Here is a 22,657-nt window from a genome sequence, read left to right on the forward strand (position 1 = left end):
TGTTTGTACTTTATGCTCCACCAAACCATGGCCTAGCACGGATGTACCAGCTAGCTGGCAGCGGACTGACTGAATCCTGGAGCCCTGGGAGACGAATAGGGAAAGGAAACAGAATTTGCAGAACAGCGTGCCTTTGTTAATCTGCCATTGTTATGCCCTGTGTGTTATCACTTGAACCTCGGTCATGCTGTGCATATTTGCCTGTGGAGGGGGAGAAATGAAAGCAATGCAAATTCTCTCCCCCGCATCTTCCTCCTCCGGCATCTCTTTTGCTCAGTCGCCTTCCTTCCCCTCTCAGGCCTTGTCCCAAATCACTTTGAAACAAGCTGACGAGCTTTTTGCAACTTGCTTGATGACACACACATGGTGTCCTAAGATTCCCTCACCCTCCCTTTTCATTGTGCGGTACTTTTGGATAGCCAAGCTCAGAGCAGACAAGGCACTGAAATTCTCCGCTCAGCCTCTGGATCAGGCCTGCTGCTGCCTTTTATGCCATTTCCCCCCTGCTCACCTCCTTCTGATGTGTCAATTGACCTTCTCTTGGTCTGTTGGAGTTGCGGATAATGTTTCATGCACTGAACTCTACATGGGAGGGTTGGTATCTTGCTGCTGAGCACATGATTTGCATGTAAAAGGGTCCCAGGGTTCAGTTCCTGACATTCGCCAGCAGAGCTAGGAAATACTTTTGTCTAGAGAGCCTTTGCCACTGCTGGTTGGTGTAAGGAGAAAAGCCTGTGGCCTTCCATGAGCTGGTGGCATGCCTGTGCAGGCAGCAAAACCAGGACATTGATTGGGTCTCTGTTGGGCCACCATAGATAGCTGATGACTTGAGGCCCTATCCTAAGTGGCGGACCTACATTTTTGTGGCCCCAAAGCTTGAACTGTCACTGGGGCCTCTTAACAACCAACAATGAGGTCTGGGTAACCACTGTTACCTGCTTCAGTGGGGTTGTTCCATAACAGATCAGCACACCTTTACAACATCTGTGCTACTGACTCTCAAACTTTGAGATTGCAGACCCTCCAACAGTCCCTATTTTCCAGGGACAGTCCCAGATTCACAGAAGCCATCCTGGTTTCTGATCTGATCCCATAACATCCTGCTTTGCTTTAGGATGTCCTTCCTTTCATCAGAAAAATGTTGGAGGGTATGGTAGGACATCTCTATTTTCATCAGAGAAATCTTGGAGGGTATGGAGTTATGTGACCCTCGATCCAAGGAGATAAGTAACTATACAACTTTTAGAAGACATCTGAAGGCAGCCCTGTATAGGGAAGGTTTGTTTTTTTCCAAAAAAACGTTCAATGTTTTCTTATGTTTTTGTATATGTTGGAAGTTACCCAGAGTGGCTGGGGCAACCCAATCAGATGGGTGGGGTATAAATAAAAAAATTATTATTATTATTGTGGAATAGGAAGTCCTTATTTTCATCAGTGAATTCTTGGAGGGTATGGGATTGTGGAAATATTTGCAACAAAAAATTAATGAATTCAGGTCGTGCCACTCAAATTGGGTCTGCTAGACCCCAGAATTTTAAGCAATGTGAACTAAAATTGCTTCTGCAGCCCTGAAGCTTAAACTTCATTATTTCCATAGGAGACCCTTCCCTGACTGTGAGGTAGGCAACACTGAGAGATAGTGTCTAGCCCATGGCCTCTCAGTGATATTCATGGGCAAGTGTGGATTTGAACGCTGTTCTCCCCTGTCCAGATGCATATTCTAGCCAATGACACTACACAGGCTCAAAAGGCACGGAGATCAGAGGTCAGAACTGGCAAGCAGGTTGATATTTGGAAAGGGGACACAGGGCACTCTGTACAACCCCCAGCCATTTGAACACTGCATGGAGGATGTTTCTGAATTGGGACAATCCCCCAGGCTGGCCAAATCACCCGGCTGCAAGGTGCACACTGAATTTTGTATGTTTTCAGGTTCGCAGCGCTACATAGTCATGAGAGTTTCAGAGGCCCATCAGCTGAAAGACGGCAGCCACAAAACAGCCTCAGATCCTGACTTTGGGAAGACGGTTAAAGACCTGCCACGGTGAGAACTTCTTGTACCTGTTGTTCAGATAACTGTGTATTTTATTGGGGGAGGGAGTGTTTTCTTAACAATTTATTTCTTAACTGTCTTTAAACTCTGCAACAGCCTTGCTCCTTCCTCCTGGATCTTCAACCACAAACAAGTTAATGTTCTCCCACATTGTGGCGCAGGAGTTGTGGGGAATAAATTTGATTCACTTCACAATTAAAGGTGAATCTTCCTAATTTGCACTTTCCATAACAAAACTGACACCGTCCTTCAAAATTCGCACTTCTCAGAATCTTTTCAGTACTGTTCTCCGCTTAAGTAATTTGAACAAGAATGCAAATACAGTGGTGCCACGCAAGACGAATGCCACGCAAGACGGAAAACCCGCTAGACGAAAGGGTTTTCCGTTTTGGAGGTGCTTCGCAAAACGAATTTCCTATGGGCTTGCTTCACAAGACGAAAATGTCTTGCGAGTTCCTGCAGGGTTTTTATCCTCCCCCCCCCTTTTTCCCAAGCCGCTAAGCCGCTTATCAGCTGATCCGCTAAGCCGCTAAGCCGCTTAACAGCTGATCCGCTAAGCCGCTAAGCCGCTTAACAGCTGATTGCTAAGCCGCTTATCAGCTGATCTGCTAAGCCGCTTAACAGCTGATCCGCTAAGCCGCTAAGCCGCTTATCAGCTGATCCACTAAGCTGCTAAGCCACTTATCAGCTGATCCGCTAAACCCGCTAAGCCGCTAATAGCGCTAATCCGCTAAGCCGCTAATGGGTTTGCTTCGCAAGACGAAAAAACTGCAAGACGAAGAGACTCGCGGAACGGATTCTTTTTGTCTTGCGAGGCACCACTGTACTAGAATAAAGTGTGAATAAAAATGCATATATTTGTGAAAATAACATACAAAAAATGTGTTATATTACGGAATGTTGCTTTACCAAAACAAATGTGTCCATTAGACAATATTGCATACAAAAATCTGGGTATTGGGAGAAATTTGTACAAAAATACTATGGTATACATTTTCATGAGGTGTGTATATATATATATATATATATATATATATATATATATATATATATAAATTTCAAACTAGTGTAGAAATGTTGAAAACTGAACTTATGAGTGGAAAAATGAAAAACTGAGGGAAATCGAAATTGACATATTCACCACTGCCTTACACTAGCCATTACTGCCCATTGAGTACAATCCATTGCTATTGGCTAACATGTCCTTTGCCAACCTGGGATCTTCCATATATTTTGAAGTACAACTCCCATCCTCATGATGGGAGATATCTTCCATATCACCTAGTCTAGAGAACACCAAGTTAGGAAAGGCTGCCTTAAGCAAAATACATTTATTTACATGGTGATTGATAATTATTGCAGTATAGCATTTTGTAGGCACAACCTATAAAACCAAGTCCTCCTGATTTCAATGGGAATGATTTAGAGAACTGGTCGACCTGAAAGTGCATCGCTTTGACTAGAGCAGCCTTTGCTAACCTTTCCAGAAGCTTTAAACTACAATGTCCATCAGCCCCAGTCAGGCCGAGCTAAGTGACATCAGAGCTAAAGAGAGGCACTGAATACAGTGGTACCTCGGGTTACAGACGCTTCAGGTTGCATTCGCTTCAGGTTACGGACTCCGCTAACCCAGAAATAGTACCTCAGGTTAAGAACTTTGCTTCAGGATGAGAACAGAAATCATGCGGCAGTGGCGTGGTGGCAGTGGGAGGCCCCATTAGCTAAAGTGGTACATCAGGTTAAGAACAGTTTCAGGTTAAGAACGGACCTCCGGAACGAATTAAGTTCTTAACCTGAGGTACCACTGTAGTAGTATCTGCTTGGACATCACAGGGGAGTTCAGATGACCCCTGCTACAGCAGCAGACATTGGGAGAATACACAAGAGAGGGATCTCCAGGTTCTGCAAGCCAGTCAGGCTCCCTCTCTGTGCTTTTGGCCAACACGTGAAGTGATACTGGTGTAAAGGCACAGATCCTGGCCCAATCAAGACTCCCCCCTTGCATGGAAGACCTGGATGACATCACTGAATGTGATGCCGGACAGTGCAGTCAAGCTTATAAAGTAACAAGATGGTCTCTTCTACAGACCTCAGCATCCAAGAGGGTCTGTAGGCAGGAGATGGTCTTTTAGATGTCTGGGTCCTGAGTTATTCAGAGGACTGTCCTCTGTGAAGTAGGGTTCATGGCCACCCTAGTTGACTAGATTTCTCCCCCATCCCCATGTGATCAGGGTAGAATCATTACTACGTGACGTTCTTTACACCCACATTTCCAATGCACTGCTAAGCATTCTTACACACCTCATGTGTTTTATTATTCATTTATTTTGAACGGTGCCTAAACTGCTTAATCACAGCTCAGTCGGTAGAGCAGGAGACTCTCAATCTCAGAGTTATGGGTTCGACCCCCACCTTGGGCAAAAACGGAACCAGAATTAGTTGGCTCCACCTATCGTTGGCTCTGCCGCTACCTGTCATTGACTTGGTTCCTCCTCCTCCTGGCCTCTCTGCCTTTTAGTGGGACGTGGGTGGCGCTGTGGGTTAAACCACAGAGCCTAGGGCTTGCCGATCAGAAGGTCAGCGGTTCGAATCCCCATGACGGGGTGAGCTCCCGTTGCTCGGTCCCTGCTCCTGCCAACCTAGCAGTTTGAAAGCACATCAAAGTGCAAGTAGATAAATAGGTACCGCTCCAGTAGGAAGGTAAACGGCGTTTCCATGCGCTGCTCTGGTTCACCAGAAGCAGCTTAGTCATGCTGGCCATGTGACCCGGAAGCTGTATGCCGGCTCCCTCGGCCAATAAAGCGAGATGAGCGCCGCAACCCCAGAGTCGTCCGCGACGGGACCTAATGGTCAGGGGTCCCTTTACCTTTACCCGTTATCCCTACCCAATACCTAGACACACGCGTACCCGGGTGTTTACAAATAGGTATGGATGTGCATCTTGTCCAAATGGTGCACATTTTCTGCCAGAAATACTGGCTTTTGCCTCACCAGCCTTAATAGGAACCAGCCAGCACTGGGTTTGCATAATAAAATTGAAGGTAAAACACAGTTAAAACTCGCAGTAACTATATTAAAATGTGCATAAAATAATTCTCATTCAAACGCAGATAAAAATAAGTAAAAATATAGGCAACAGCAGTATATGCCTTGGTAGGCATGCTGAAATAAATAATAATAGAGGATAATAAAGGATGCCAGTGGGCTTAAGCACCCATAAGTCTCCTCTGGCGTGTGGCCCACCTGGGTTGGTTGCCAGGCAATTTGTATGTATTATGCAGAAAGAGTATCCTGAAGAAATTTCAGCCTAGTTATTGAGTGAAATTCTTGACTTGGTGCCACTTTCCAAGATTATGGCTCAGTTCTTCTATAAGGAAATTAAATTCAGAAATAGCATTTAAATGCTGGTCGGCGTATGACCCAAACAACAGAGATGCAGAATAGAAGCCGGGAACTCAAGAGTTTGCTTGACTTTTCACTCCAGGTGCTTATCTTCAAGTGCTTATCCACCCATGATTTACAGGCCTTCTAGCTTCAGGGAGCCTTCCCTCAGAATAAAAACGACACAGCACAAAAGGAAAGGGGGCAGGCAAGGAAAAGGAAAACAGCAAACTCAGGGTGGAATTCAACATAGCACTAAGGTGATTGTGCTGCCAGCGCAAACGTTTCTACTTGGCTGATGGGATGATCTCCCCTCTCGCCCCCCTCCCTGTGCTATGTTCTGGGGGTTTTCCAGAGTTGATTTGGGGGAGCCATGGGGGTGCTTGGAGGAAGGGGAGGGTGAGGAAGGCCCCATTGCACTACTGAGACAGGGTAGTTGAATTCTTCTCTTAGACAACAAAGTTACATAGTACTTCCTATACCAAAACCTGCAGCAATAGTTTCTGCTGCCTGGTTTCCAACAGACAACTGTTTGACCACCGTGAGAGCAGTTTGCTGGACTAGCTGGGCCTGATCCACCAGGCTCTTCTTATTTTCTTATGCACTCCTCTGATCTACATATTTCTGGTGTTGCTGATTTCTTTTTCCTAAATTCATATAGAATGGAAACATTGCAAAGCACTGTCCCCCGCAAAGCACAACAAATTGAATGAAATCTGGTACAAGCAAGTCTTGTTCTCAAAGTAACATTTAAGAACAAGATTAGCTTTCTGTGGATTTCACTGGTTAGAGACTTGTAATTCTCACTAACTGTTGTGTTCCTGAACCACATGCCTATCTGAGAAAACACCCGGGGAGAGAGGATAGTTCAACAGTTGTTGTTACAGAACATCATCAAAAAAGATCAGAGAAGGTCAGCCTCTTCTCAGCTGTTTCTCAGCCGATAACCGAAAACTTGACACTATCTTTCCTTTCATTTTCCTGCATCTAGTGTTTACTGAAGATGATGAAGATGAAATAGAAGGGAGTCAGTGTTGCATTTTTATAAATTAACTAGTGGCTGCCACCTCTGCTTTGTTGTTCTCCAACCCCATCTACCCCTGGCTTCATGCAAATGCAGAATTCTGATGAGATGCTACAAATTTTCCAATGGGGGCTGCGTGGTGACAGCCTTACATTTGTATTTATATAGGAAGAAAGCAATAGTTATGACCTAGCCTGCTGGGGCTGATGGGGAGCTGTAGTCCAAAATATCTAGAGGGCACCAGGTTGGTGAAAGCCCATTCACCATAACTAGTTCTACAAATTGTTCCCATGAAAATTAGAATGACTTTAAAGTTCTGGATTGTATGGGTTGTGTCCCAAGACAGTTAAAGTTTGTAATCAAATAATTGTTTCATGTTTCAAAACAATGCCATTTTTGCAGACCATGGGTTGGTAGGGCTGCCATATGCCCAGTTTTCCCCAGACACGTCCAGAAATTTGGCCAGAAAATCTTGTCCGGGTGAGTTTTTGGCAAATCAGCAAAATGTCTGGGGAAACCCAGATGTATGAAGAAGAAGAAGAGGAGGAGGAGTTTGGATTTGATATCCCGCTTTCTCACTACCCTAAGGAGTCTCAAAGCGGCTAACATTCTCCTTTTCCCTTCCTCCCCCACAACAAACACTCTGTGAGGTGAGTGGCGCTGAGAGACTTCAGAGAAGTGTGACTAGCCCAAGATCACCCAGCAGCTGCATGTGGAGGAGCGGGGAATCGAACCCGGTTCACCAGATTACGAGGCCACCGCTCTTGACCACTACACTCACACTGGCAAGAGGATAATGATGATGATGATGATGATGATGATTATATCATTTAAAAATTCAAAAAAAAGGCCAAAAAGGGAGTGGGGAAACAGCTCAACACCTTTGTTCAGATTTTCACTTTTGGGAATATGGCAACCCTATGTGTTGGTCCTACCATGAAGGAATGCAAAGCATTGCTCTACATCAGGCATGGCCAGTGTGGTGCCCCTGGGCATATGGTGGCCACCCCTGTCTCCTCCCCACCTCACTGAAATTACGTTTGAACCAAGCATCCTATTGTAGCCAAAGGAATACAGTGTTACCTCAGTTTACAGACGCTTCAGGTTACAGACTCCACTAACCCAGAAATAGTACCTCGGGTTAAGAACTTTGCTTCAGGATGAGAACAGAAATCATGCAGTGGTGGTGTGGCAGCAGCAGGAGGCCCCATTAGCTAAAGTGGTACCTCAGGTTAAGAACAGTTTCAAGTTAAGGACAGACCTCCAGAACAAATTAAGTTCTGTTCTCATCCTGAAGCAAAGTTCTTAATCGGAGGTACTATTTCTGGGTTAGCGGAGTCTGTAACCTGAAGCGTCTGTAACCTGAATCATCTGTAACCCAAGGTACCATGTACAGTGGCACCTCGAGTTACAAATGCTTCAGGTTACAAACTCCACTAGAGTTACCTCAAGTTGAGAACTTTGCCTCAGGATGAGAATGGAAATTGTGTGCCGGCAGTGCAGCGTCAGCAACAGACCCCATTAGCGAAAGCACGCCTCTAGTTAAGAACAGTTTCAGGTTAAGAACAGACCTCCGGAATGAATCATGTTCGTGACTAGAGGTACCACTGTAATAAAGTAGCTTAGATTCCACACCCCAAATGCCTAGCTTCTGCTTGGACTCTGCTATCAGATTGGGTACATATATCTTCAGATACATGTCACAGAAGCGCATCGGGAAACAGTGATGAATCATTCCAAGGGTCGCTTGTGGGGGAGAATGCAGCAACAACTACAAGTCTTCCCTGGACTGCAACTGTGCTGTCAATTTCATTGCAAAGGGGGCAAAGGGCTTCATAAAGTTGTATAACATAGAGATTCAACTTGGTGCAGAAGAAATCCTGTTGAATTTGGTTGCTCTTCATATCCGAGAGAGGGATAGATAATTGGGACCATCTTAGTTCCCCAAGGCCTTTTCTGTACCCAGGAGAAAGACTCACAGCTGGAATCACTTTCTGGAGAAAAATACAGAAATAATTGCCACATGTCATATATGCTAAAATATCTTTCGACACCCGTCCTGCAGAGGGCTTATTCACATGTCCAGTTCCTGGGTACTATTTAATTATTTGGTGCTTATTTCCACATGTATTAATGTCAGTGTTCTGTGTTTTTCCATCTAGTTTTCTTTAAATTGGGGGTGGGGAACCTTTTTTGGAGGGGAATAAAGGGCCACATTTCCTGGATTAAAAGCTGTTGGGGCCACATTCCAGTTGTCAGAATGGCTGGGGGCAGTTGCAAACACAACCAACCTTTATGCCAATCACAAGTTCATGCAGAAAACAATTTCCATGGAAACAGAGACATCTATTTAATTCTCAGTAAATCCACTTAAGTTCCAGTTTCCATTTTCTCCACATACATTCTCACATCAAGTTGTTAAAAAAGAAACACAAACTCTTTATCTGCCCCGACTGTGCAAAAGTCCAAAATAACAAAGTGACACCTACATAAGGATGTAAATAAGATAAACGAATAGCCGAATTTCAAGTCTTGCCATACAGCTTTCCAAAACTTCAAAATGCAAATGCATCTCCAAAATTGCATGCATGCAGCTACAAGACGCATGGATGGCTTTTGGCAGATTGCAAGGAACACAAGTCAACCTCTCTGCTGAGATACTTCCTCCTCTGCTTTGGTCTTCTTGCACCAGAACTTCTTGCAGAGAATCCCCTCAAAGTGTTTCTTATTCAACAGCTGGAGGGTAAGAAGGAACCATCTGGTGCAGCACCAGGATTTCCACATATCTGTGTCAGTGGCTCTGGGATTCCCTAGCAGAATGTTAAATGTTGCACAGAGGGCCAAAATGAACCAGCGGGTGTAAGTTAACAGGGATAGAAGGGACGCGGGTGGCGCTGTGATCTAAACCACTGAGCCTCTTGGGCTTGCCGATCATAAGGCCAGTGGTTCGAATGCCCGCAGTGGGGTGAGCTCTGGTTGCTCTGTCCCAGCTCCTTCTAACCTAGCAATTCAAAAGCACACCAGTGCAAGTAGATAAATAGGTACCACTGCAACAGGGAGGTAAATGGCATTTATGTGCGTTCTGTTTTCCGTCACGGTGTTCCATTGCACCAGAAGCAGTTTAGTCATGCTGGCCACATGACTCGGAAAGCTGTTTGCAGACAAACGCCAGCTCCCTCGGCCTGAAAGCAAGATGAGCACCACAACCCCATAGTCGCCTTTGACTGGATGTAACCATCCAGGGATCCTTTACCTTTACCTAGAGGTGCAGCATGGTGCAAGTTTGGGAGTGCTGGACTATGACTGGGGAGGACCAAGTTTCAGATTCCTGCTTGGCCATGGAAACTCGCTTTTTCAGCCTAGCCTACGTCACAATGATACTGTGAAGACGAGAGGGGGACTATGGGCTTCTTGGAAGAAAAATGGGACAAAAATGTTATACATATATGTAAAGTATACAAGAAATTGGGGAAAACCAGGCTACCACATAGAATTACCAATCAAAGCATTTACAATTAATATGGGACTTGAATGGGAGTTCAAATGATTGAACTTGTTTCAACATGCTGGTTTCCCTCTGTTCTTGGATCAATGCAGATCAGTGCTGCTGCTCCTGAAGAACCCAACCTTCATCTTCCTTTGCTTAGCTGGAGCAACAGAAGCCACACTCATTGCTGGGATGTCCACCTTCGGCCCCAAGTTTCTGGAATCCCAGTTTAGCTTAAGTGCCTCGGAAGCAGCTACCTTGTTCGGTAAGGAAATATTGGTTAGGGGCCATTGCAGGTTGCTTACACCTTCTTAAGCGACTGGGCGTGTACGGCCCGGTTCACACAACATGCTAAGCCAAACATTGGTACAATGAGACCCACATGAATGGAAGTGTTCCTGAACAGAGGCTGGCAGCCACTTTGCTGCTAGCCAGTCCTTTTTGCTGCGGCACTGTGTTGCATACCCCACAAATGTCCAGGAAAAACTGGTATACCCCGTTTCCCCCCGCGATAGCCCAGCAGCCATTTTTGTCACCGTGATCTCGCACAATTTTGCACTGAGAACTCACCCCAAAGAAAGCACGTCTTCTGGGTTCTGTTATCTTGCCCAGGTCACTTGAGTACAGTGTAATTACTGTAATCACTAGGGGAGCTGGTTGTGCAGCCTGGCACCAGGCTAGAGCCAATACCCTTTGGATTGGCCTTCTGTTATCCCAGACCCAGAGCTGGAGGTGAGAAGCTTCCATGCTTATACTGTACTCCTCTTTTCTGGAGTAATTCTGTTCACCCAGGCAGCCCTTCCGGAGCTGGCAGTGTTGTAGGGGCTTCTGGGTGGGGTGACTGCTTCCACTTTACAGAAAAGAAAGATAAAATCCCATCAACACCCCTATGTCAAAAAGGGGGGACATAAGAGGATGCAGGTTGGCGTACAATTTGTGTAATAGAACCAATCTCTCCCCCCCCCAATATTTTATTCAAGTTGGCACCCCCACCAGTTCAGACAACACACTAAGCCTAACCTTGCCTTAGGCCAATGCCATGTTGAGTCGCAAAACCTGGACACGCATCTTCCCAAAGGGTATTGGCTCTAGCCTGGTGCCAGGCTACACAACCAGCTCCCCTAGTGGTTACAGTCACCAGGTAGCCAACTCCTAAATGGCACCCCACACAGTAAATGGCTGTGTAATTTGTATTCAGAGCTGCTTAAATGGTAGTTCCTAGGTGGTGTCCAATCCAGACACTGGCCAGGGTGAGCCTTTTTTGTTTGCATTCCTAATGATGTATGTTCCAGCTGGCATCAAGTTGGTTTTATGCAATCCTGCTTTCAGTGAAGTCTCAGGTTGAAGACGCTGCTTCATTTCCCAATTGGCTCATGTCCCGTTTGCTCCCTGCTGATCTGGGTCCCCTCCGCCAAACACTCATTTCATGTCCTGTAGCAAAGAGTGCCCCTCCAGCTTACAAAAAATGTGATGATATTGAAGAAGCAGAGCAACTAATAAAGCAGAATGGTTTGGGGGTGGCCCAGTGCAAATGCACCACTAATGCACTATTATTGCATCAAATGCAAGTTGCAGAGTCTGCCCATCCACAAACAAATACCCCACCAGCCTGGAGGGACCCAACTGCATCACAAGCCTTCTGAGGCTATTTGTTTCATTGAACAGATACCGTATTTTTCGCCCTATAGGACGCACTTTTTCCCCTCCATTCCCCTCGTCCTATGGGGCGAATGCAGGCTTTTGCTGAAGCCTGGAGAGTGAGAGGGGTCGGTGCGCACCTACCCCTCTCGCTCTCCAGGCTTCAGGAAGCTATCCGCAAGCCTTGGGAGCCCGCGGGAGTTCCCGCCGGGCTCCCCCAGCTTGCGCAGCGCTGCCTCTTATCCTGAAGCCCCGGCGCGCTGAGCAGTCGCGCCGGGGCTTCGGGTAGCTCTGCGCAAGCCGCGGGAGCCCTCCCCTGGCTTGCGCAGTGCTGCCTCTTATCCCGAAGCCCCAGCACACTGAGCAGTTGCGCCGGGGCTTCGGGTAGCTCTGCGCAAGCCGCAGGAGGGCTTGTGGAGAGCAGCCTGTTTTCGGGGCTGGGGTCAGGGGAAGCTCGGGCTTCCCCCGCCCCAGCCTTGCGCCTTGGTAGGGGAAATATATTTTTTTTCTTTATTTCCCCCCCAAAAAACTAGGTGCGGCTTATGGGCCGGTGCGCCCTATGGGGCGAAAAATACGGTACTAGTTATTCCTTCCAGTGTTGCTGCAGTCTGTGTCCGAGATGAGTGGGAGATCTGTCCTATCACAAAGGGATTCTTAGTCTGTGCTGCCAAGAGCTTCCTCTGTGTTTCCAGACGGGTGTGATTGCAAAAGATAAAGGAAAGCACCTTAACCACATATGTGATCTTGCCGATTTCTTCTCCATTTGGAAGGCTACCTCGTGGTTCCAGCCGGAGGAGGAGGCACATTCCTCGGAGGATTCATCGTGAACAAATTTAAGCTGCGCTGTTCGGGGATTATCAAGTTCTGTTTGTTTTGCACCATGTCCAGCTTGCTGGCCATTTTCATCTTTTTCATCCACTGCCCCAACATGCCCATGGCTGGAGTGACACAGATGTATGACAGAAGGTAGGAGACATGATAAGCCATGTCACTCTGCTGATGCTGTTGATGCTGAGAATGCAGCAAAGGGGGGGACTCAGAATTATTAATGTATGAAATTGAGACCAGGGTTCACATCCCCACTCAGCCATGAAGCTCCCTGGGTGACCTCGGGCCAGTCACTCACTTGCAGCCTAGTTAAAATGGAAGGGCGGAGAGAGAGAAACTATGGGAAACTTCCCCTGGGAAGAGGGATTGATTGTTAAACCCCTCTGAAAATTGTAGTTCTGTGGGGAGCTGTGGCGATCACACAGGGGCCCCGGATCCTTGACGGTCTATTGACCCTGTGCCACCACTGTGCTTTCTTTTTCCGCTGCCACCACCCCATTTCTCACAGGGACACACGGAGTCCAGACAGATGTTAACATTAACAAATAATCAAGTTTATTTTTAAATGCAGGAACAAGCTTATGGTTTCAGTTAATTTTTCTTGGCCGTTTCTTAATCTTAGTTTCTTACTGACCTATCTGTTCTTAACAACTTTAAACTGATTATTCCAACTATCTATCTGACTCCACCTGACAATTCCTGTCACTCTCTCACAATACAACTCTACCAACCCACACCTAATCCTCCCTCTTCCTTCTTCAACTCCCAAACCTCAACTGACTTTCAAAACCTCCCACTCTAACTTTTACTCCTCCCTTGCATTCCCACTGGCCAATCACATCACACTCATTTAACCCTTTCCTTATGACCCACCTAGGAGGCAAACGCAACAGAGGCCTCCTAACAACTGTCAGCACCCTTAACAAACTGCAGCTCCCATAATCCTTTGGGGGAAGCCATGGCTGTCTAAAGTGGTGTCGTAATGCATTAAATGTACCTTATGAATGTGGCCCATCTGTGGACACTTCAAGAGGCTAAATGTTGTGTGTTGGCAACTTCTATGCTTTGTGCAGCATCTTACCCGAAGGCCGCCTCAACCTGTCCGCCCCTTGCAATGTGGAGTGTGATTGTCTGCGAGAGATGTACAGCCCCGTGTGTGGAAATGATGGAATCATGTATTACTCCCCCTGCCACGCAGGATGCAAGAAGGTTTCAACCAGCCACGACAGTGGGAAAAAGGTATGATCTACGGAAAAGATCTGCTCTGTCTTGTTGTCAGGGTCTGGGCAGAGGAGGAATGGTGGCATACAACCAAGGAAACGGGGACAATTGGCAGGCCCCCAGCTGGCTCCAGCCCACCGGCCAGTGTGCCGGGCAACCTCCAGTCCTTGGTGGAGCATCTGCGACTCACAGCTTCAAAAGCTGGAGCACACAACTCAGCAGAGACAGCACGCAAGCAGAAGTGCTGGGAGAGTATGTGTGAGCAGATTTACAAGCAGTTTATTCAGCATAGGTAAAGGGACCCCTGACCATTAGGTCCAGTCGTGGCCGACTCTGGGGTTGCAGTGCTCATCTGGCTTTATTGGCCGAGGGAGCCGGCATACAGCTTCCGTGTCATGTGGCCAGCATGACTAAGCCGCTTCTGGCAAAACAGAGCAGCGCATGGAAGCGCCGTTTACCTTCCCGTCGGAGCGGTACCTATTTATCTACTTGCACTTTGACATGCTTTCGAACTGCTAGGTTGGCAGGAGCAGGGACCGAGCAACGGGAGCTCACCCCATTGCGGGGATTCGAACCGCCAACCTTCTGATTGGCAAGTCCTAGGCTCTGTGGTTTAACCCGCAGTGCCACCCATACATCAGGACAAAAGGAAAACATGTCTGATCCCTTTTGTGTCCAAAGCAAGGCAGCATAAGCAAAAGCTATACACAAACAGAAGTTCCCAGCAAGCTGTGCTGGAGTGTAAACAGACATGTGACATACAACAAGTCCACACGTCTGTTCTTAAGGTGGAACGGAATATTCTAACAGCCTCCCCAGCCTGACCCTTCCAGAGAAGAAGGAGACAATTCAGAATTATAACAGGGGTTTGAGGGAGGTCACTGCTCAGAGGCAGATGAGGGGCAAAGCTGGGAAATAATGGGAGAGAAGGAGGAGGAGGAGGAAGAAGCACCAGGGGAGAGACAGCTGATGGACTCAGTATCTTTATAAAGCATTCCAGACACCCCCCTCTCCCAGAACACAGCAGTCCTTGAAAGTAGGAGAGCAAAGAACTCAAAGGCAAAAGGCCTTTCCAGCACCCATAGTGATGACTCATGAGGAAGTGGGATAGACGGAGGGGGTGGGGTTTCACTCGGAGCAACACCATTACTCCAAGAGGCTGCATGTCTAAGCCCCTCTCTGTGAATATTTAATAAAAAGCATTGGTAAGAACTCTCCTAGTCTTATCCATTCCTGGCAATCTACTGATGGGGGTTGGATACTCTGAGGCTGACACTTGTAGATGCCATGAAGCCTGCTTCATCACAGTTTAGTCAAACTGTGGACAGAGCTAAAATTAACTGGGAGGGGGTTCTAAAACAATTTCCCCTTCAAATGTGTGTGTGTGTGTGTGTGTGTGCGCGCGCGTGCATGTAATTTTTATTCATTTGTATTAACTCAAAGTGTAGAATCCATCCTGGTATGTATGAGGTGTGTACCTCGTTGGTTGCTGTATCTCAGCATTGTCTATAATAGCTTCCGACATCCTGGTAACCACCAGATGTTTTTGGACTAGTCTGATGAAAGTTGTAGTCCAAAACATCTGGAGCTCACCAGGTTGTCGGAAGCTGCTCAGTACTGTTTGGAAGTGACTCTCTGGGGTTTCAGACAGAGGTCTTCTCAAGTCCCACCTAGAGGTGTCCAAGAATGAACCTGGGACCTTTTGCATGCAAAACACAGGTTCTATCACCAAGTTGTGGTGCCACCTCAATATGCAAATGAAAAGCATCTTTGTTTGCTTCCCAGCATGTGGGAAAGTAGCATGTTTTGGCAGAACGTGTGGATTGCTTCTAAATGGGACCTTCTCTTGTTGTATGCTTGACAAGGTTTACCATGAGTGCAGCTGTATACTTGATGCTCCCGCTGCATCTGGCTTGGCGACTGCAGGAAAGTGTACCTCCTCATGTGAGAGAAGGACCCTCCTCCTGCTTTTCATGTTTGTGGTGATCCTCTTCACATTCCTGAGCAGCATTCCTGCTCTGACGGCCACTTTACGGTAAGCCGCAAGGACCTGGTCTCATTCTTCAGAGCTTGTCCCAGGAGAACCTCAACTCCCATCATCCCTGACCACTGACCTGTCATTGAAATTCTACTCCATATTGATCCAGAGCAGATTCCAATGTACAGTTAGCAGAGCAAAAACTTAAACACGTTGTAGGATTCCCAAAAAATAGACCAGAGGCAATTAATATTTCATCCAACAGAGCTTTACTGCTACTGAAGGCAAATGAGCATAATGGTCAAAAATCCAATATATTCAGGATTGGCACTGTCCATAGGAAATCCAGTTGCAGCAGACTTAACTTAAACTTACAATAACTTATAATAAGTCTAAAACCTTAACACTAAGCATACAGAAGACCACACCAGAGAGAAAACAGATAGGAAGAGAAAGTGAGTGAAACCCAGGCTCCCTCCAGCCTATTTTTATAGCCAGCATGACCTTGACTGAAAGAGGTAACAGAACCAGTTTAAGCCAGCTGTACTCAGCTTCTCTGAAAGAATAACCCAAACATCATGAAGCTTCTGCTTGCATCTTTCACACAGAGAAGCTTCCAGAACCCTCTTGAATTAAGTAGAATAGGAAAGATCTCTACATGTCAGATCAATACTTGCTTTAACAAGGCCGTCTTTAGCATATGTACCGCCAGGGTGCAAAGATCCCCAGCGCCCCCAAATTTAAATTAACTTTTTCTTAGCTTTTTGGGGGGAGGGGGGAAGACAAAGTTGTTGAGCTTTTTGGGGGGAAGGGAATCGCTCACCTGTAACAATGACGCAGCAGGAAAGAACTGCCTCGTCAGGAATATTTGATGCTGTGGAATAACAGAGAGATGGGGGGGAGGGGACTTTCGCTCCATTGCTTTTCACTGCCACCAGTCGAGAGGGAGCCAGTATACAGTAGGTATACATTTGGCGTCCCCCAGAATTTGGTGCCCAGGTGCCCTACACCCCTTGCACCCCTGGGTAAAGACGGCCCTGTTCTGTAATAAGAAATGCAAACTGACATGATCATGCTGCCTGCAGCTACTGGGGTTAAGGCTTCAACAACAGTAGGAGGGCCACACCCCTGACTTAGCAGTCTGGTTTAATATTGGCTGCACATCTATATGCAACCAAGTCAGAGACACTTAGCAGCCAGATGGGCATGTTTGAGTTCTGTATGAGAATCACATAGCTCCCAGGATTTTGGAACATGTGTTGGACCGAATAACTGTGTCTCTTTTTTCCTGGTAGGCAGAAACAACTGCCATGACTTTGAGCCATCAGGATCTTTTTACAAGATTATATATCAGAGGCGTTTTAATATTTAACATGAACCAGATCACTGTGCCCTTAACTATTGAGACCCACAATTTGGTGGTATTATGGGAAGCAGAGCTGCTGCGCTGCTCATGGGTTGTTCCTGCTCACCGTCATTTATAAATGTCTTATCTTATGCTTCTTAGGTGCGTCTCAGACAGGCAGAGATCGTTTGCTCTGGGGATCCAATGGATTGTAGTCCGCACACTTGGTACAGTATACAGCTAAGATCTAATAATCTACTCCTTGCATATGATGTTTATTGACATAACTCTTGCTCAAGATAAAATCATGAAGGCTATGAAGACATTCTTTATGTCTGTAGAAGCAAACAACAACCCACAAATACTGGACCAATTGGCATACTGACCTTTAATATACAACTGTCTCCTTCTTAAAAACAACCACCACCACAAAAACAAGTTAGCTGAGAAGGTAGGATGGTGTGTATTTGAACAGAAATGGTCAGCATCTGCAGACCTGCACACCTTTAGTCCAAGCATTTCTTTGATGACACTCTCCTCTTTTTACTTTTGTTGTGGCAGTGATGTTCCTATGACGCAGGGCTTAGCATTGGGCCACCTCCCCATTCTGAAAAGACTACAGCGTAGAGATCTCCATAAATTGGACTAGCTGGGCCTAGAGTCTGGCTCATTCTGTGTCCATTGTGTCCTGCTCAGAGTACAACCATTGAAAAGATTGGACCCACATTAGTCATGTCCATTAATTTCAATGGTTCTGCTCTGAGTATGGCTAGCATTGGATCCGGCCCTGTATTTCTAGGGAGCACTGTTGCATTCTGAGGAATTAAAGTGCAGAGCAGAGATCCTTGTGCTGTGCCAACAGATTGGGAACTTTGATTCACCCAAGAAACACACATTCATGCTGTTATTCAAGGGAGTGTGCTTGTGTATATATAAAACACTGGTCTTGCAGCTGGCCTTTTAAAAGTTATCATAAAATGACCTAAGCAGGTATTGTTTTCCCAAGTCTTCCCCGGTGATTATTTCCATCTAATCACTGAAGCAGGATTTTCAGACCAAATTTAATGCCAACTAACACAACAGAAGGCTTCCCGCAGAGGTCCACAATACCAGCATTTCCAGATATGCTAGAATCGGTTTGGGTGGAGCATGGCTAGTGTGAGATTTATCCAACAGCAGGCATCTCTCTCATTTCTGTCTTTGCATAGGTGGTATTCCAGGACCAATTGCTTTTGGCTCGATGATTGACAGGTCGTGTCTCCTTTGGCAGAACCAGTGCGGTGAACAAGGATCGTGCTATGTCTACCAGAACTTTGCTATGAGTCGATACACCCTGGTCGCAGGTGTTATATACAAGGTAGTCCTAAATTATTTTCGTCTCCACCATTTAGTGAACTTCAACAGAGAGTTTCCAGTCTGAGAACCTGGTGAGCTTCTGCCAGTCAGTGTAGGCAATATTGAGCTACGTGGACCAGTGGTCTGACTCGGTATAAGTCAGTTTCTGCTGTTCAAGGGGAACCTCTGCTGTGTGCCAAAACTAGGGCTGAGTCCTCACACACATGTGGCTGGGTTGTACTAATTCAGGTTTCGTTTGCTGTTCATATGACCGAATGATTCTTCATTTAGAAGCTTAGCTCTGCATGCAAAACTAAGTGGGATCACACTCACTTGCAGTCTGAAGTGGTACAGCCCAGGTGTGTCAGGGACTGACTAGTCAGGGAGGAACTGGTGGGGGGCTATAGCCAGGGAATGCTCTCAGGGAAGCATCCGAGTGGGAAGGCTCCAAACCAGGAGAATGGTGGTGGGGTTCAGGAGACAGGCCAGAGGAGGAAGAGGGTGCAGACGGGTTGGAGGCTGAGCAAGCAACAGGTTTAAGTGAGCTCTAAGTGCCCACTCTGGCACGTGTGCCATAGGTTCGCCACCACTCCGATAGGTGTTCCCCTGGTTTAGCTCCCAGGCTGTGTACTCAGAGGTTTCCTTCCTCTTGAAGTGGTGACCATTAGGAAGACTGGCACAAACTTCAAAGTTCTGGCACTGGGAGGGAGGGAGCCAGGAGCGCTAGGTGTTTATGGACCCCAACTTGGCACCAGCACCACCCAGCATGTCCAGAGCTATAGGGAAGGGCCATAGCTTGGGGATAAAGCTCCTGCTTTGCATGCAGAAGGTCCCATCTCTGGTATCTCCAGGTAGGACTGGCAATGTCCCCTGCTTGAAACCCTGGAGAGCCAACAGCAATCTTTGTAGAGAATGATGAGAAAGAAGAAGAGTTTGGATTTGATATCCCGCTTTATCACTACCCTAAGGAGTCTCAAAGCAGCTAACATTCTCCCTTCCCTTCCTCCCCCACAACAAACACTCAGTGAAGTGAGTGGGGCTGAGAGACTTCAGAGAAGTGTGACTGGCCCAAGGTCACCCAGCAGCTGCATGTGGAGGAGCGGGGAAGCGAACCTGGTTCACCAGATTACGAGTCCACTGCTCTTAACCACTACACCACACCAGTGGTCTAACTCAGTGCTTGGCAACTTCTGATACTCCTAGGATCAGGGGTGATGGGAGTTTTTTTTTTCCAAAACAGGAGGGCACAAGGCTGGGGAACCCATCAAAAGGGACAACAGTGATCTTTATTTTTGCCCTCCGCTGAGAAAATCAGGACTTATGGAAAGAGTACATAAGTTGAAAGTCTTGGTGTCTTTCAGGTGATTGGATCCTTCTTCTTCCTGCTTGCTTGCGCACTCTACAAGCCACCTCCCCCTGAATCTGTTCCGGGAAGCTCTGACGCCTCTGAAAATGGCAACTGCGATGTCCAAGAGAACAAATACCCACATCAATCTCAAGACGACATATAGCACAGAGGATATGACAAGTGACTTTCACACCATTTCCAAGATACTGTGTCTAAAGAATATGTATTCGTCTTTTCCTGTTAAATGATTGGTATTATTTTTCTTCATTTCCCCCTCCTCTGGGGAAGAATAATTTAATGGTATATAATTTAGTATTTTCTGAAAGCAAAAGCACACTGCAAAACTTGTGCACTGGCCTTGCCACCTTGAAGCCTATCACCAGGGTTTGGGACCCTTTTTCCCAGTGTGGAAGATGGAGGTGCAAGGATTTTTGGAAAGGCCACAGCCAGTTTCAGATGTCTCTCACATGTGGCTGCTGCCATTTTGGAATGGAGCGCCGCCATTTTGAAATTTATTTATTTTTCAAAACCAAGATGACAGCACCTGTGAGGCACTGGAATGTGTTCTGCTTGGCTCGAGTGGGCAGCATTCACTTTACGAAGTGTCCCAGCCTTGCATTTAGAGACCAACTTTAAGCGTAACCTCAGCATGCCACAATGTTTTGTGGCATCAACCAACCTCACAGTGTTAATTTATGTCAAGAAGGGCTAAACATAGCTTCAGACCATTCCTGTATAAAGCACTTAAAGAGGCAAGCAGAGTTCACCCCCATGGGCCGTGTGTGGACGCTGGTACAAGCTCTTCTCTGGTGTAAATGTAATTTGGCTGGTTTGTCCCTGCTCCTCAGGCAGGAAGTTCTTTGGTAACGTTCTTGGTCCTCTTCCTTTTGAGGGGGTTTTCTGCTCATCACTCGGGGGCTGCAACATCACGGTGACTCACAGATATGTATTGGCCTCCATAGATCAAATACGACAGGCAGAATTTCCATAACACCACACCTCGAAACATCATTTCTAACAGAAGCCATTCATATATTTAGCCATGAGTCACTAAGTGAGGAAGATGCATTTGTGGTGGATCCGCCTTTTTTATTTTTATTTTTTTTACTGTGAACAGTCGTCTTACCAACACAGCTCCTGTCTAGGCTTCTCTCTTGCAGCTGTTTTGTCTGTCATGTATATTTTGCTCTTGGTGCTCCAAGTGGTTTCCCAGGCACTGTAACCTTCCCCAGGAAGTTCCCCATGGAAAGAAAGCTCTCTGAACTTGCTCTGTCTTAAAAGGAAGGCCTTCTACTTGCTGTCTACTGATGCTAAAAACGCACCATACATTTAAAGCCCATGACTTTCCCCAAAGCATCCTGGGAGCAATAGTTTTTTTTAAAGGGTGCTGGGAGTTATAGTTCTGAGAGTGGCAAACTACAGTTCCCAGGATTCTTGGAGGAAACAATGTGCTTTAAATGTGTACACAGTGGTTGGAGTTGGCACCCCATTCCCACCAGAAACTATTTTACTGTTTCTGTACCCCTGTGAGTTCACTCCCCGATGTGGGTGTGTGGCTCCAGAACCAATTCTTTTTCAGGCCTGGACAGTGTGTACAGCTGTTGCTGGTGTGAGAAGCAGGACAGAGACAAATTCTTTCCTCATATTCGTTTACGCCTTTCCCCTCCTCTGGGATTTAAGTGGCTGGAAAGCAAGCCTTATGAGGAACAGTTGAGGGAATTGGGTATGTTTATCCTGGAAAAGGGGAGAGGAGACTGAGAGGAGATGTGATAGCCATCTTCAAATATCTCAAGGGTGGTCACATGGAGGATGGAGCAAGCTTGTTCTTCCCTGCTCTGGAGGGTGGGACCTGAACCAGTTGCAAGCAAGGAAGTTTCAACTAAAGATCAGGAAGAGCTTTATGACAGTCAGAGTTGCTCAACAGTGGAACAGATTCCCACAAGAGGTGGTAGAATCTCCTTCCTTGGAGGTTTTTAAGCAGAGGTTGGGTGGTTGTCTTATATCAGTGGTGTCCAACAGGCTGATCGCAATCTACCGGTCGATCGCGGGGCATCCCTGGTCAATCCTGGTCGATTGTGTGATCCTGACCCCTCCCCCCAAAAAGAAGCTCAACAACTCTGGGTAGATCACTGCCAGTTTTTTATAGTGGAACTAGATCACAGTCTCTTGGAAGTTGGACATCCCTGTCTTATATGATTTAGTTGAGACTGCTGCATTGTAATGCAGCTGCTGAGACCCCTTTAAATTCCTGCTGCTCTTCCCCCTCCCCTTTAACCCCACCCCCAACTTTCCATCAACACCAGGCCACTGGGTCTTGGAGGCACCATTTTAATTTCCCATAATGCCTTGAGACATCGTGAAACATTAAAATGGTATCTCCAAGATACTACTTAGTGCTGGTCAAAGGACTACTGTTGACCACTGTCACTGCTAAGTAAGCCCACCAGGAGACCCCACTACATAGCTGTCAACATTTCCCTTTTTTTAAAGGGAAATTCCCTTATTCCGAATAGGATTCCTCACAAGAAAAAGCCCCACTGACAGAGGACAGGGCCAATCAAAAGACATTTCCCAGAGAGCCCCTTCCAACTAGGAGCTGACTTCAGCTCTTCAGCATGTGTGAAATAAGCACCCATGAGATCTCATGAGTGTATGAGAGAGATCAGTTCATGGTGAGGAGTTCCATTTTCTGATGAGTGTAAAGGAACTTCTTCTTTCTCCCTTCCTCACAATATTTAGTAAGGGAGCATGACGAGACTTGTATTTCACGGGGCCAAAGGCCACGGTCAATTTCAAAACGAGGGGAAATTGTGCCAAGCACAGTTTCAATGGGGATTCAAAACGGGGGGAGAAAATGAAAGCATGCTCAATTCTTCTAGCTCCCCCCCCCAAACTGCCAAAAGAGTGGGGTATTCTCATGTTAGTGATTGCTTGAGTTTGCTTTAACTGGGATCAATTAATTTACACAATCTGCCAAATCTTGGAGCACAACTTGTCGAGACTTGCATTTCTTCTGACT

General features: G+C 46.5%; 1 protein-coding gene across 1 annotated transcript in view; it reads left to right on the plus strand.

The window, feature by feature from the left end:
* SLCO4A1 (solute carrier organic anion transporter family member 4A1) overlaps positions 1-19,883 on the plus strand; it is a 69,586-nt gene extending 49,703 nt beyond the window's left edge. Inside the window, exons 5-12 of the mRNA XM_053394458.1 lie at positions 1,933-2,044; positions 10,056-10,210; positions 12,354-12,549; positions 13,485-13,650; positions 15,498-15,667; positions 17,118-17,182; positions 18,164-18,312; positions 19,652-19,883. Of these exons, the coding sequence (XP_053250433.1) occupies positions 1,933-2,044; positions 10,056-10,210; positions 12,354-12,549; positions 13,485-13,650; positions 15,498-15,667; positions 17,118-17,182; positions 18,164-18,312; positions 19,652-19,801 (1,163 nt within the window). The 3' untranslated portion in view covers positions 19,802-19,883. The remainder of the gene's footprint in view (positions 1-1,932; positions 2,045-10,055; positions 10,211-12,353; positions 12,550-13,484; positions 13,651-15,497; positions 15,668-17,117; positions 17,183-18,163; positions 18,313-19,651) is intronic.
* The last annotated feature ends 2,774 nt before the right edge of the window (positions 19,884-22,657 follow it).

Source organism: Podarcis raffonei, chromosome 6, assembly GCF_027172205.1.
Source record: "Podarcis raffonei isolate rPodRaf1 chromosome 6, rPodRaf1.pri, whole genome shotgun sequence".
Taxonomy (NCBI): domain Eukaryota; kingdom Metazoa; phylum Chordata; class Lepidosauria; order Squamata; family Lacertidae; genus Podarcis; species Podarcis raffonei.